The 13,987-nt window shown below is 45.3% G+C and overlaps 3 protein-coding genes across 5 annotated transcripts in view; 2 read left to right on the plus strand and 1 right to left on the minus strand.

The window, feature by feature from the left end:
* LOC307208477 (uncharacterized protein) overlaps positions 1–11,811 on the plus strand; it is a 130,190-nt gene extending 118,379 nt beyond the window's left edge. For both annotated transcript variants that reach the window (XR_013835183.1, XR_013835184.1), the window contains exon 5: positions 11,715–11,811. The gene's annotated coding sequence lies outside the window, so the exon portion shown is untranslated. The remainder of the gene's footprint in view (positions 1–11,714) is intronic.
* Positions 1–13,987, plus strand: part of LOC307208582 (uncharacterized protein) — a 91,367-nt gene that overhangs the window by 19,766 nt on the left and 57,614 nt on the right. The window lies entirely within an intron of this gene.
* Positions 1,787–10,698, minus strand: LOC307207983 (uncharacterized protein). Of its 2 annotated transcripts, none has more exons than XM_079962282.1 (4): positions 10,517–10,698; positions 7,300–8,184; positions 4,713–4,851; positions 1,787–3,175 (listed from the first exon to the last, which is right to left on the minus strand). In XM_079962282.1, exons 1-4 carry the CDS (start codon positions 10,649–10,651, stop codon positions 2,223–2,225), a joined length of 2,112 nt encoding a protein of 703 aa, XP_079818408.1. In that variant the 5' UTR covers positions 10,652–10,698; the 3' UTR covers positions 1,787–2,222. The 2 variants fall into 2 exon arrangements, with proteins under 2 accessions (XP_079818408.1, XP_079818409.1); XM_079962283.1 differs by having other exon boundaries at positions 7,300–8,126; positions 10,517–10,602.

Genomic DNA, 13,987 nt, shown 5'->3' on the forward strand with positions numbered 1-13,987 from the left:
AAACTGATAGTTTGCCCTTCCCTCACAGGGTCTGTACAGTCAGCAAATCTTCTGACGACTTCATTCCCTTAGTAGTCAGAACTCAGACTGCTCATGAACCAGCTCAGCCAATCAGTGCCAAAGGCTGCCCTGATGTAAGAGCAATGCAATATGAACAGCCCTATCATTCTGGCCCCTCTGCAGAGTCTCTTTTTGTATTGTGAAGAGGATGTTTTCCTGATCCAATGGGAATGAACAACTTGGCTGCAAAGCATTTGCTTCATGGCCAAAGTGTGAGTGGAAATCCAGGTGCTTTTGGGATGATCTGAATACGGTGGGATTTGAAAAGCAAAGAAAGCTACTTCAACATACCTGGTTTCCTTTTGAAAATTAACATTGCTTTGTATACTGCTGTGATTTAATTTCTAAGCTGCATCTCTATTACTCTTTACAACTGGAAACCTAATAAAAATATAACGGATAGAAAGTACAGGGAAACGGAAACAAGAACTAACACAAAATGCTAATGGCAAAGTCATACAACCTCACCCTCAATCTATGCACAGTCTAATCGTGTGCATGTTTACTCTGAAGGAGGAAACTCAAATGTGTCCAATGGGGCTTTGGAAGAGAGAAGAAATGAGTTCACTTTTTAAGTGATCTGACCTAACTCATCACTCCTGGACTTACATACATACCAGATGCATACCAGAGCACAGCTATGGATGCCTCTTGATTTTTTAAAATGCAGTTTTGGTTTGTTTTTTAGAGGGAGTCGGGGCCTAAAATGCATACAGTTTAAAATGTGAATTTTTTCATGCTTAAAAAAAAAAAAAATCCACAAAAGACAAGAGCTATTAATGAGCGTGTTCAAAACATGACATGGATCCATCCATCCATTACTCTCCAGTAAATGTGGATAAGATGCCCACATTGGAGGCCCTTTGAAATTGGCTTACAGAGACACACACACAATGCTTGCATTGGACTGGGCATTGTTGGGGTGTGTGTGTGTGCATAACACAAAGTCTCTTGCTACCACATGCAAGAGAGAAAAGAGACAACAGGAGCTCCCTCAATTAATGGCGGGGGGGGGGGGGGGGAGGCACCTACACCAGCCATTCACAGTGCTTGCTCACAGAGAGAAATTCTTTGCACCTGTTCAGAGCAGGAAGGAGGGCAGGTGTTTGTCCTAGCATCCAATGAAATGTGGACATGTTTGAAGTGGGCATGTTCAATATAGGAGAGGTTGAGACAGTACAAACAGCAACTGAGCAGGAAGAACAAATAGTCTCTCCTACATTGCGGATTTTTGAGGGGATATTTGGTGAGACCTTTCACAGGCGCCATAGAGTTAAAAGGTCAAGGACTCCTGGCCGGTTAAGTCCAGTCAAAGGCGACTGTGAGGTTGCGGCGCTCATCTTGCTTTCAGGCTGAAGGAGCCGGCATTTGTCCACAGCCAGCTTTCCGGGTCATGTGGCCAGCAGGACTAAACCGCTTCTGGCGCAACGGGACACCATGACGGAAACCAGAGTGTACGGAAACACTGTTTACCTTCCCGCTACAGCAGTACCTATTTATCTACTTGTACTGGCGTGCTTTCAAACTGCTAGATTGGCAGGAGCTGGGACAGAGCAACGGGAGCTCACCCCATTGCAGGGATTCGAACCACCGACCTTCCGATCGGCAAGCCCAAGAGGCTCAGTGGTTCTGGTGGACACACGGGCACCCATGGACACCATGTTGGCAAACCTTGCCCTAGGCAATTGACATGAATTAATAATAATAATAATAATAATAATAATAATAATAATAATAATAATTTTATTATTTATACCCCACACAACTGGCTGGGTTTCCCCAGCCACTCTGGGCAGCTTACAACATATCTAAAAACATAATAAAAACATTGATCCATTAAAAACCTCCTGATACACGGTTGCCTTCAGATGTCTTCTAAAAGTTGTGTAATTTTTCTTATCTCCTTGACATCTGAAGGGAGGGCGTTCCACAGGGAGGGCACAGCTACCAAGAAGGCCCTCTACACAAGTATCCAGGTCATTACAAACTAATTAATGGAAACATGCAGTTAAAAACCATCCAACTAACTGACTGATTATAAAACCACAAATGAATCACGAGCATTAAAGAGGGAGTCCTGCAAAGGAGCAACCACGGAAGAGACCCAGCTGTTCAGCTCTCCAAAACCAAAGATGGTTGGAGCAGGACCTCATCTGCTACTCTTAAGAGTATGGGGAAGTTAATACGGAGGCTTCACCTCCTGTGTGAATTCTCTGATGCCGAATAAGATTTGTGCTCTGGCTGAAGCTCTTTCCACACGCTAAGCATTTATATGGCTTCTGCCCTGTGTGAATCCTTTGATGTTTAACAAGGCCTGATTGGTCGCAAAAGGTCTTGCTGCAGTCCGAGCATTTATATGGTCTCTCTCCCGTGTGGATTCTCTGATGTGACGTAAGATGCGTACTCTGACTGAAGCTTTTCCCGCACTCCAAGCATTTATATGGCCTCTCCCCTGTGTGAATTGTCTTGTGGTTAATAAGGCCGGACTGATTACAAAACCCCTTCCCACAGTCGGAACACTTGTACGGTTTCTCCCCAGTATGGATTCTCTGATGTGATGTAAGGCTCGTACTATGGCGGAAGCTCTTTTCACACTTGGCGCATTTGTACGGTTTCTCGCCTGTGTGAATTCTCTGGTGTTGAATAAGACTAGTGCTCTGGTTGAAGCTCTTGCTGCAGTGTGAGCAACTGTATGGCCTCTCCCCTGTGTGGATTCGTTGATGGGACGTGAGGTGCGTGCTCTGACTGAAGCTCTTTCCACATTCCAAGCATTTATACGGCTTCACCCCTGAGTGGAGCACCTGATATTCTGTGACACTTCTGTGCTGGCCGAAGCTCTTCCCAAACTTTAAGCTTTTGTTGGTTTTCTCCCCTGTGTGGATTCTCCAATGTGCACTGAGGCACTTGCTTTTCCTCTTCTCTGCTTGTTGTTGTTCTTGAACTACAATTTCATGGAAGTCTCCGTCCTGGCGAGGAATGGCTTTATCTCTGCCCTTCTCCATGTGGATTCCCTCTGGCCTCTTCGATCCATCTTGATTCAATGCCTCCTGCTGGCCTGCTTCTGAGGAGGTCCTGCAAGGTTCACCTTCATCTTCGCTCTCCCATACCCCACCATCTGAAATGAAGAAAGAAACCTGATAAAAGCCATGAATGAATCATTCAAAACCAGGAATCAATCAATCAATCAATCAATCAATCAATCAGTCAGTCAGTCAGTCAATCAATCAATCAATGAATCAATCAATCAATCAATCAATCAATCAATCAATCAATCAATCACAGACCTCCTTAATAATACTCATAGAACAGGAACATTCTTTCATATGGGGTGGACTTGTAAAAGGTTAAAAGAATATTGGGAAATGATACATAATGAATTGAAAAAAATGTTTAAAAGTACTTTCTCGAAAAACCCCAGTCCTTTCCGTTCGGGATAATTCAGACGGAAATTCCCAGGTGTCAAAAAAGTGGTATATTTATGTATGCCACTACTGCAGCCCGTGTTTTGTTAGCCCCAAAATGGAAAATGAGCGAGGTCCCAACCAAAGAAGATTGGCAATTTAAATTGACAGAATATGCACAACTTGCAGACTTAACATATAGAATAAAAGAACAAGTTTTGATGGATGGAATACTAAACGGCATAGATTTTGTAAAATATCTTAAGGATGTAAAAATGAGTACTTTAAATTGTAAAACAGAAATTTTAATTTATATATATGCAGCAATGCAGGAATCACAACTAAAAAATCCACTTTGAATGTGGCCTAGGTTCTATTCAGAGTGGACGCTTTGAAATGAATGAGTTCATTTGGGCCGCAGAGCAGAGCAGCGGAGGATCGCATTCCACAACATCTCTACCAGGATGCCACTTTAAACAGCCACTGCTTCCCCCAAAGTATTCTGGGAGCTGAGAATTGTGAGGCAACCCTCTCTTCCCCTCAGAGACCTGCAGAGTTCCTTTTTCGTGTGTGTATATAAAAAATACTCATTTTACATCCTTAAGATAATGATTTCCCTTCTTCTCTTTCCATGGTTCATTTTACATATCATAAATCCCTGCATATTTTACAAAAACTATACCATTCAGTATTCCATCATTGCATCCATCAAAACTTGTCTACACTGTTGAATTTATGTTAATGCTGCCAGCGTTTTCAGCTGTACACAGTAATTTTCCATATATTCAATCAACATTTTCCAATCTTCTCTAGACGTATGTTCATCTAGTTCTCTTATTCTATAAGTTAAATCTGCCAAGTGTGCGTATCCCATCAGTTTAAGTTGCCATTCTTCTTTAGCTGGGACCTCGCTCGTTTTCCATTTCTGGGCTAACCAAACACAGGTTGCAGTTGTTGCGTACATAAATAACCTTTCTTGACACCTGGGAATTTCAGTCTGAAAATTCCCAGAGTTCCTTGTGACGATGGTCAAACTGCTCTGGGAATTGGAAGAGAGGCCTTCTAACAACTGTCTCTTAGCAAACTGCAACTCCAACAATGCTTGGGGAGCAGAGTCATGAATTTAAAATGAAAATGCAGATAGGGCCATAGGCTCTAGAGAGAGAGAAGCGGAGAGTAGCTTCCGGAGGTCAGTCCAGCAGGGAATGTCAAACTATCCAAGGCACATATGGAAAACCCTCCTCTCCTTACCCAGCAGGTCCTCCTCGTCCTCTTCCTGCTTGGCTGCTGCATGCGGCTGCTTCTCCCTGGCCTCAGGTGGTGCCTGGCCAGAAATGGAGGAACCTGCAGCTGCCGCCACCACCACCTCCTCCTTCTCCTCAAAGACCACCTGCAACAAGCAGAGCATCTCTCTTGCATTAGTATACCTGAAGGAGCGTCTCCACCCCCATCATTCAGCCCGGACACTGAGGTCCAGTGCCGAGGGCCTTCTGGCGGTTCCCTCCCTGCGAGAAGTGAGGTTACAGGGAGAGGGCCTTCTCGGTGATGGCGCCCTCCCTGTGGAACGCCCTCCCACCAGATGTCAAAGAGAACAACAACTACCAGACTTTTAGAAGACATCTGAAGGCAGCCCTGTTTAGGGAAGCTTTTAATGTTTAATAGATTACTGAATTTTAATATTTTGTTGGAAGCCACCCAGAGTGGATAGGGAAACCCAGCCAGATGGGCGGGGTATAAACAGTGACGTAGCGTGGGTTGTCAGCACCCGGGGCAAGGCAAGTAATTTGTGCCCCCTAACCCGTAGATTTGCGCCCCCTAACCCGTGGATTTGTGCCCCCTAACCCTAACCCCCAGATGTTGCGCCCGGTGCGGCCGGCCCCCCCTGCACCCCCCACGCTACGCCACTGGGTATAAATAATAAATTATTATTATTATTATTGAAAGTATCAGAAGCAAAGGTTTGCTTGCGTCCTCCACCCTGCCCTTAGCGACTTCATTGCCATGCAGAGGGGAGGAATCGGGACTCAGTTTCATTAAGGCATGTTTAGGTGCAAGACGGACCATGCAACAAAATGTCACCGCTCAGGAGCGCTCTTGTTCAGGATGCCAGTCATGCCCTTTTTCAGCCATACCGTTCCATCCCGTCCCCAGGTTCCCTGCCCTACTGCCAGTCAGCATTCTGTGCCCACTGAGCACGCTCAGTCTTCTTGGGGCTGGTTTTCCCCACTTCTGTACTACTGCAAAACTAGAGGTTCCTCTGCAGCCCACCTGCCCATCGTAGAATCATAGAATGTTAGAGCTGGAAGGGATGCCAAGGGCCATCTAGTCCAAGCCCTTGCAATACAGGAATTCTGCCCGCAGCCATCCTTGGGTGGGCTCAAACCAGCAACCTTCTGTTCAATAGTCAGATACACTGACCAAACCTTATGAGGAATGGTTGAAGGAGAAGGGTATGCTTAGCCTGGAAAAGAGGAGGCTGAGAGGAGACATGAGAGCCATCTTCAAATACAGTCATACCTCAGGTTACAGGCGCTTCAAGTTGCGTGCTTTCAGGTTACGGACGCGCCGAAACCCGGAAGTACTGGAGCGGGTTACTTCTGGGTTTTGACACTTGCACATGTGCAGAAGAGCTAAATCGCGCTTTGCGCATGCGCCGAAGTGCTGAAGTGCAACCCGCGCGTGCACAGACGTGGCGCTGCGGGTTGCGAACGCTGCCTCCCACACGGATGTGTTAGAATTCCTGCTCCATGATTGCAGTCATAGGATTGCTGTCTTTCACATGACGGTATATGTTTTGACTCCAGAGAGTGGGATGTGATGGAGGCAGGATGTTTGTGTTACTGTGTTCCGTAAAGTGGGACTGTTGTCTTTTGTTCTTTTTCTCTTTGCTGTCTGATGCTAGAGAGAGAGGGAGCCATGTTGCAGTGCTCCGTGTGTGTGTGTTTATATGTAAATAAAGTAGATTAGCCAAAATGCTGAGTTACTGAGGTCTGTCACGCAATGATGCAAAGACTCTGCGGATCCCTAAGTGTGTCGTGTCAGTTGGCACCAGTCGCTGTGATGTTCGGGCTGAAGAAAACTTTGAAGCTCCCGAACGATTGATCAGGAGGGAGAGAACATGCCAGTTGGGCATGTGTCTCTGCCAAAGTCCTACTCGAGTGTAGGCTGAACTCCTGACAGGATCATGTTTGCAACCTGAGTGTCTACTGTATCTCAAGGGCTGTCACATGGAAGAGGGAGCATGTTTATCTTCTGCTCTTTAAGGCAGGACTCGAACCCATGGCTTCAAGCTCCAAGAAAGGAGATTTTGACTAAACGTTAGGAAGAGCTTTCCGACAGCAAGAGCTGTTTGGACAGTGGAACGGTCTCCCTCGGGACACTGCAGACTCTCTTTTCTTGGAGGTTTTTAAGCAGAGGCTGGATGGCCATCTGTCATGGATGCTTTGGCTGAGATTCCTGCATTGCAGGGGGTTCGACTAGATGACCGTTTGGGGTCCCCTTCCAACTCTACAATTCTATATTATTTCCTGATACCTTACTTTTTCTGTGTGCATGGTAACTACATAAGGTTTTTCCTGAGTAAGGGCTGGCAGTCGGGTTGGCTGCTAGCATGTAGGACTGTAAGGGGATTCCTTCTGTGGCCAGCTTTGTTGCTGAGTCGCAGAACCCAGCCACACAACTCGGAATTGGACACCATGAAGCCCTAAGGGGAGCCTGGATCAGGCCAAAGGCCTGCCTAGTTGAACATCCTGTTCTCACAGTGGCCCAATGGGAAGCCCACAAGCCAGACTAGGCCAGGCCACCGATACTGACACTAACCACAGCCAAGTGGTCCCACCTGGCATTTCAGATTGACCTGAGTCTCCCGCTGCCTCAACAGGAAACCTTCTGCCAGGGCCACCGCCTGGGAGCAGGTCTCCGGGCCGTGATCCCTGACCCAGCTCTGGATCTCCGCTGGCAGGATGGCCAGGAACTGTTCCAGGACCAGCAGCTCCAGGATCTGCTCCTTGGAGTGCCTCTCCACCTTCAGCCACCCCTGGCAGAGCTCCTGGAGATGGCTGTAGGCGCCGCTGGGCCCCTCGGCCTCCTGGTAGCAGAAGTGCCTGAAGTGTTGGCGCAGCTTCTCTCTCCTCAAGGCGTCCCCTCTCAAGATGGCTGCCTTCACTTTCCCATAATCCTCTCTGTCTCCGGCGTCCAGCCTCTCAAAGGCCCACTCGGCTTCTCCCCTGAGGGCTGGCAGGAGCCGGGCCACCCATTCCAACTTGGGCCACCGGCAGGCTTCGGCCACTTGCTCGAAGGAGGCGAAGAAGGCCTTGGCGTCGTCCCAGGGGGTGGGCTCCTCCGGCAACTGGGGGGCTCCCCAGCCCACGTGAGGGGACTCCACTGTCCTCAAAAACTCCTGCCACTGGGCTTCCCAGCAATGGGCCAAGCCGTCTTCCGATTCCTCCTTCACGCGATGTGCGGTCCCCCTTTCGAGGAACCCCTCGGCGTTCCCCAAATGCCTTGCTCTGGGGAGTTCACTCTGCGCCTCCAAATCCATCCTGGGTTTGCGGCCACCAGCATTCAAGAGGGCATGAGCGGCTTTCCCTGTTCCTTCTGGTTCCTCTCTTTCTCCCCGGGCTGCAGGATATCCCTCCTCCATTTTCATCCCTGGGCAAAGGTGCGCTGTGGAAAATTCCAGAAGAAACCACAGTGAGCAAGGTGGGGGAGCCACATTTTGGGCCTGAAAGGCACAGAGAAAGAAATTGACTGAGGTGAACGGTCAGCCTCTCTTAGGGCTGGAATAAATGAACTCTCCCTATTTTTTCTTTCTTTCTTTTCTGAGAAGTTTGACTTTATGGGAAGATTGTGGTCAGCTGCAAGAGAGAATGGGGCTCATGCACCTTTGTGTAGAAGCTACAAGCAGCCATGCTTCCTTACTGTTACTGCATTAATACTGCCTGGAAGTGGATGGGAAGTGCCAGAAAGAAAGAAAGAAAGAGAGAAAGGGAGGGAGGGAGGGGGTAGTTGGCCAAGGAAAGGCTGTAATTCATTGGTAATTCATCTGCCCTCCACTCAGAAGGTCTTGAGTTCTAATCCCCCATGGCAGTGGCTCTCACGCCACACCAGGATTTTTTTATTTTTATTGATAAGAAGCACATTGGAGAACAAAAAGAAACACCTCTTGGCAGTGCTTGATTTAAGACACATAACACAACTACTTTATAACATGATCATGGGACGTACAGAAAGTATAAAACAATGCAGCTACGTAAGAACATCAGTCATTCCCAAAATATAATTCTAAAAGAGCCTCTTACATACGCACCTTAAGTACGTATGCAAACTCACTGAGAGGTGTGAGCTTGTTTTTGCCAGATAATCTCATTTACATTGGTCCGATTTGAGGCAAACAAACTCTCATCAACACAAATGAAATGTTCAAATGTTTCTTTGATCGTCCTCAGATCTTCCCACCTGACTTGCCATCCTTTCCTGTCACGCCTTTGAGAACCTACTTCATGGTATCTCCAGATATTACTGGAGAAAAGACCGAAATCCCAGGAAAGCCACTGCCAGCCAGTGTGTAAACAATACTGTAAACAAACGAGACTCTTAATCTCAGGGTTATGGGTTCAAGCCCCAACATTCGGCAACAGATTCCTGCATTGCGGCCCATTCTGACTTTACGATTCTATGAACTGGGCTGACTCAATATAATAACAATAATTTTATTACGTATACGCCACCCATCTGATTTGGCTTGCCCCAGCCACTCTGGGTGGCTCCCGGCAAAATATGAAAAACACAATCAAATGTTAAAAGCTTCCCTTATACAGGACTGTCTTTCCTATATAGCGTAGCCCATGGGTAGGTAGGGACGCGGGTGGAGCTGTGGGTTAAACCACACAGCCTAGGACTTGCAGATCAGAAGGTCAGCGGTTCGAATCCCCGCGACGGGGTGAGCGCCTGTTGCTTAGTCCCTGCTCCTGCCCACCTAGCAGTTCAAAAGCACGTCAAAGTGCAAGTAGATAAATAGGTACCGCTCAGGCGGGAAGGTAAACGGCGTTTCCGTGCGCTGCTCTGGTTCGCCAGAAGCGGCTTAGTCATGCTGGCCACATGACCCAGAAGGTGTATGCTGGCTCCCTTGGCCAATAAAGCGAGATGAGCGCCGCAACCCCAGAGTCGGACATGACTGGACCTAGTGGTCAGGGGTCCCTTTACCTTTAGCTTTATGGGTGAGCAAACTAAGGCCCGGGGGCCAGATCCGGCCCAATCGCCTTCTCAATCCGGCCCGTGGATGGTCCAGGAACCAGCGTGTTTTTACATGAGTAGAATGTGCCCTTTTATTTAAAATGCATCTCTGGTTTATTTGTGGGGCCTAGGAATTCATTCATCCCCACCCAATATAGTCCGACCCCCCACAAGGTCTGAGGGACAGTGGACCGGCCCCCTGCTGAAAAAGTTTGCTGACCCTTAGCACCGTAGCCCCCCAACATTTCTCTAATGAAAATTTTTTAAGCGGTACATTGCGGGATCAAATCAGAAACTGGGACGGCTTCTCTAAATACGGGGCTGTCCCTGGAAAACAGGGACACTTGGAGGGTCTAATATAGGCAGCAGTTTACTATGGCTGAACTGCCCCCCCCCCCATTATCCCCAATTGAACCAGCCCCTCAATGCTGCATTTGTGCAAAGCTCTTGCTGGATCTAGAAGGGGCTGAGTGGGAATAATAATAATCATGATGATGATGATGATGATGATGATGATGATAATAATAATAATAGGTTTGTCATTGCTCAATTCCAATAATAATAATAATAATAATAATAATAATAATAATAATAATTTATATCCCACCCATCTGGCTGGGTTTCCCCAGCTACTCTGGGCGGCTTCCAACAGAATGATCCTGTGTGTGGTGGGGGGATCTGAAGGAGCTTCTGTCTCTCCCCTCCCTCACTTTCTACCCCTCCTGCTGCTTTGCCCCCCTTCCCTTCCAGATGACCCCCAATGCTCCCTTCCCAGTCCTTTGCCTGCTCCCCCCCCCCACCAGCTCCCTTCAGTGATTCACCTCCTTTCTGGCCCTTCCTGCTGCTTCTGCCTCTTTCTCCAGTCTTCCTGCAGATGCAAAGCAAGGCAAGGCAGCCCACTCCCCCTTTTCCCCACTACATCCAGGAAAAAGGGCAATTTGCTCATCCCTTTCCATCCCTCTCTCCTGTCCTCTCTAGGAAGTAGGAGGGAAAACTCCTTCGGCTTAACCCTTTAGGGGCATCGCTGTCTTAAAAAAAAAACAAAACACCCACACAAAGCAAAACATCTCCCATTTGGATTATTAGAAAGGTCAAAAGGCCCTGGTGGGAATAAAGAAGCCTGGTGCCTTTGGGGGCATGAGGGAAAATGTACCTGGTTGTTTAGGGAATCATAGATTTATAGAATTGTAAAACTGGAAAGAATTGCTGTTAGCTGCTCTGAGCCCGGCTCCGGCTGGGGAGGGCGGGATATAAATAAAATTATTATTATTATTATTATTATTATTATTATTATTATTATTATTATACCTAAGGGCCATCTTTCTGCAGGGCCTACAAGACAGAGCTGTTCCGCCTGGCCTTTGGTTTGGACTCAGTCTGACCCTTATGTTTCCCTCCCCTTATGGTTTTGATCTATGGGCTACTTTTAAAATGAGGCTGCATTTTAAATTGCATTTTAACCTGTATTTTCAATTGGTTTCCCCCCCCTATTATGTTTTTACTGTAATTTTACTGGTGTTAGCCGCCCTGAGCCCGGGTCTGGCCGGGGTATAAATGAATTATCATCATCATCATCATCATCATCTAGTCCAACCCACTGGAATGCAGGAATGCTTCTTAACGTGTGAGGTGCCTGTTTTTAGGAACCCACCTCATCTTTATAATTGTAAAATTCCTTAACATTGTTTTTTCTTTTTTAAAAACTTTGCTTTAATGTTGTGAGTTGCCCTGGGGCCTGTAGGTAATTAATAAACAAGCAAACAAATAAGCAAGCAAGCAAATAATATAATTATATAGTACATAAATTCGATTTAAAAAATATTAAAACAGTTTTACTTGTTTTCAGTGGGTTTTTTATTTTTAAAAACAAAAACAAAAAAAATGTATTATTTAACTTTTTAAATACTGGTATATATTGTGTGTTGTTAGTTATGTTCTGCCTGCACTGGAGCAACACCTCCACTGAAAGAAAGAAAAAGAAAACTGGGATTTTTCATGTTTTGGAAAGTGATGGTGTAGCACCCTGCTTGTGGTTAACGCTTAGCTGGAATGAAATATTCAACGCAGCAATAGAGAAATTAAAATAGTAATTTATTTGTCAGACAAATAAATATGAGGCACAGTGGTATATGGTTACCAAGCTCTGGCCTGGCCTCTTGCCATTCTGGCCAGCACTTATATTTCCTTAATCCAGCCCCCTTGCTCCTCCTGTGGCTGCCTCTGTCCAATCAGCCTGGTTGAAATTCCTATTGGCTGTTTGCTAGAGCCAATCACAAAAGATACACCCATTTCCTTCTTGCCCTTTTATGGAAATCAAAAAGCTATATATTCTTCTATCTATAAATGACAAATAAGTAGTAATATATCTTACACGTGTCTCAACAAGGAATCTTAATTACCAGCTCACCTCTTGCCCTCCTTGCCCTATTGCCTTCCAAAACAGATAATTAATCTTGAATTTTTATCTTATGCATATGTCAAGGATTTTGAGTTCACATCAACATTGAGAGATCTCCTTCATTTGAAGGTTTCTAAACAAAAGGCCTGACAACCATATATCAGGAGCGCTCGATTGGCGTCTTCTGTCTGGCAAGGGGCTTGGCTAGTGCCTGACTTAATTTCAGGATAGTTACAACTCTTACAACTATATGAAATAAGAATCTAGCATTTCTTAAATCCTTTGCATAATTATATTTAAACTAATATATTTAATACATAAACAACCTTTTAAAAGGAAAAGAAATCTTAAAAGGATCTTAGTTTAAGAAAGAAACAGCTTTAGAAAAGATTTCCCAAAATGTTCTGTTTCTGCCAGCTAGATGCTTTTTCACTGCTCTTGACCTTCTTAACCTTAGGAAGAAGATATGGCTCATTTTACTATTTATCCACCCTTAATTTGTAGGGTCAGTGTAACCTTGGCTGTCAGCCTGTAATTCCCTTTTTACGACTTTGAGAATTGTTTTCTGCTATAAATCAGGGGGGCCCCTTGTCTAGGAGTAAAAATATCTTGCCAAGGTTTTTAAGCAACTGGTCTTCTGCCTGGCATAAAATATTTGAAAATCATTAAGCTTTTTAAGATACAGGCCCTGATCAAACATATAAGCTTTAATAAAAATGCAGGCTTATGATTAGATGCCTCAATGGGGGTAAATATGGGACAATGTGAGGTGGTCTCATAAATACAAGTATCCTAGGCCACAAAGGGCTTTAAAGATAATGTAGAAACAGCTAATCCACCCTAATCACCTTTGGTGAACATGCCCAAAGATTAAGACCTTCTGGGAGATGATCTATAACGAAATGAAAAAGGTATTTAAATATACCTTCCAGAAGAAACCAGAGGCCTTTCTCTTGGGCATGGTCGGCCAATTGGTGTGAAAGGAGGATAGAACTTTTTTTACGTACGCTACAACAGCAGCAAGAATACTCATCGCAAAGTATTGGAAGACACAAGATCTACCCACCCGGGAAGAATGGCAGATGAAGGTGATGGAGTACATGGAACTGGCTGAGATGACTGGCAGAATCCGGGACCAAGGAGAAGAGTCGGTGGAAGAAGATTGGGAAAAATTCAAAGTTTATCTTCAAAAACATTGCAAAATTAAGGATGGCTAGAAAGATGTTGGGAAAAGAAAATTATGTGGTTTTAGTAGAAATGACATAAAGGATTAAGTAAAAATGAGTTGGTGAAAGAGAGAATGTAAAATTATGGTATATTAAGACAAATTATTAAGATAAAAGCAAGGTTGGAAGGATTTGCTGAAATAATAATTTGAATTAGAATACAAAAATGGGAGGTGTGAGGAGGTCAAGGAAATAAGTAAAGGAAAGAAAGCTATGTAAAGGTTCGATTTGTTCTTTTTTAATTGATTGTATTTTTTTCTGTCTTTTATTTTTCTTTTTTCTCTTTTTTCTTTTTGTAACCTTTAAAATTTGAATAAATATTATTAAAAAAGAAAAAGAAACAGCTAATCCAAGGGCTCTATTTGGAGTAGGCTTTCCCTCTCCCTTTTATATCATGTTGTTGGCATCCATCAATAGACAATGGAGTGCACCTGGGTGTGTGTGTGTGTGTGTGTGTGTGTGAAGTCAAACCACTGTGTTAGCAACAAGGAAGTGACCTCCATAGGGCACAAGCCTGGACAGTGTGTCTGGAGGTCCCCGGCAGCCCAGATGTCAAGACCCCCCTCTCAGATTCACTGATGTGGTCCAAAGGAAAGCAGAGCAAGATGTTTGGCACCTGTTTAATCTTAAGCCATTTCTTGTCCTGACGATAACCCACAAGGCAGTGG

The sequence above is a fragment of the Podarcis cretensis genome (genome assembly GCF_951804945.1).
Source record: "Podarcis cretensis genome assembly, chromosome: 2".
Classification (NCBI taxonomy): domain Eukaryota; kingdom Metazoa; phylum Chordata; class Lepidosauria; order Squamata; family Lacertidae; genus Podarcis; species Podarcis cretensis.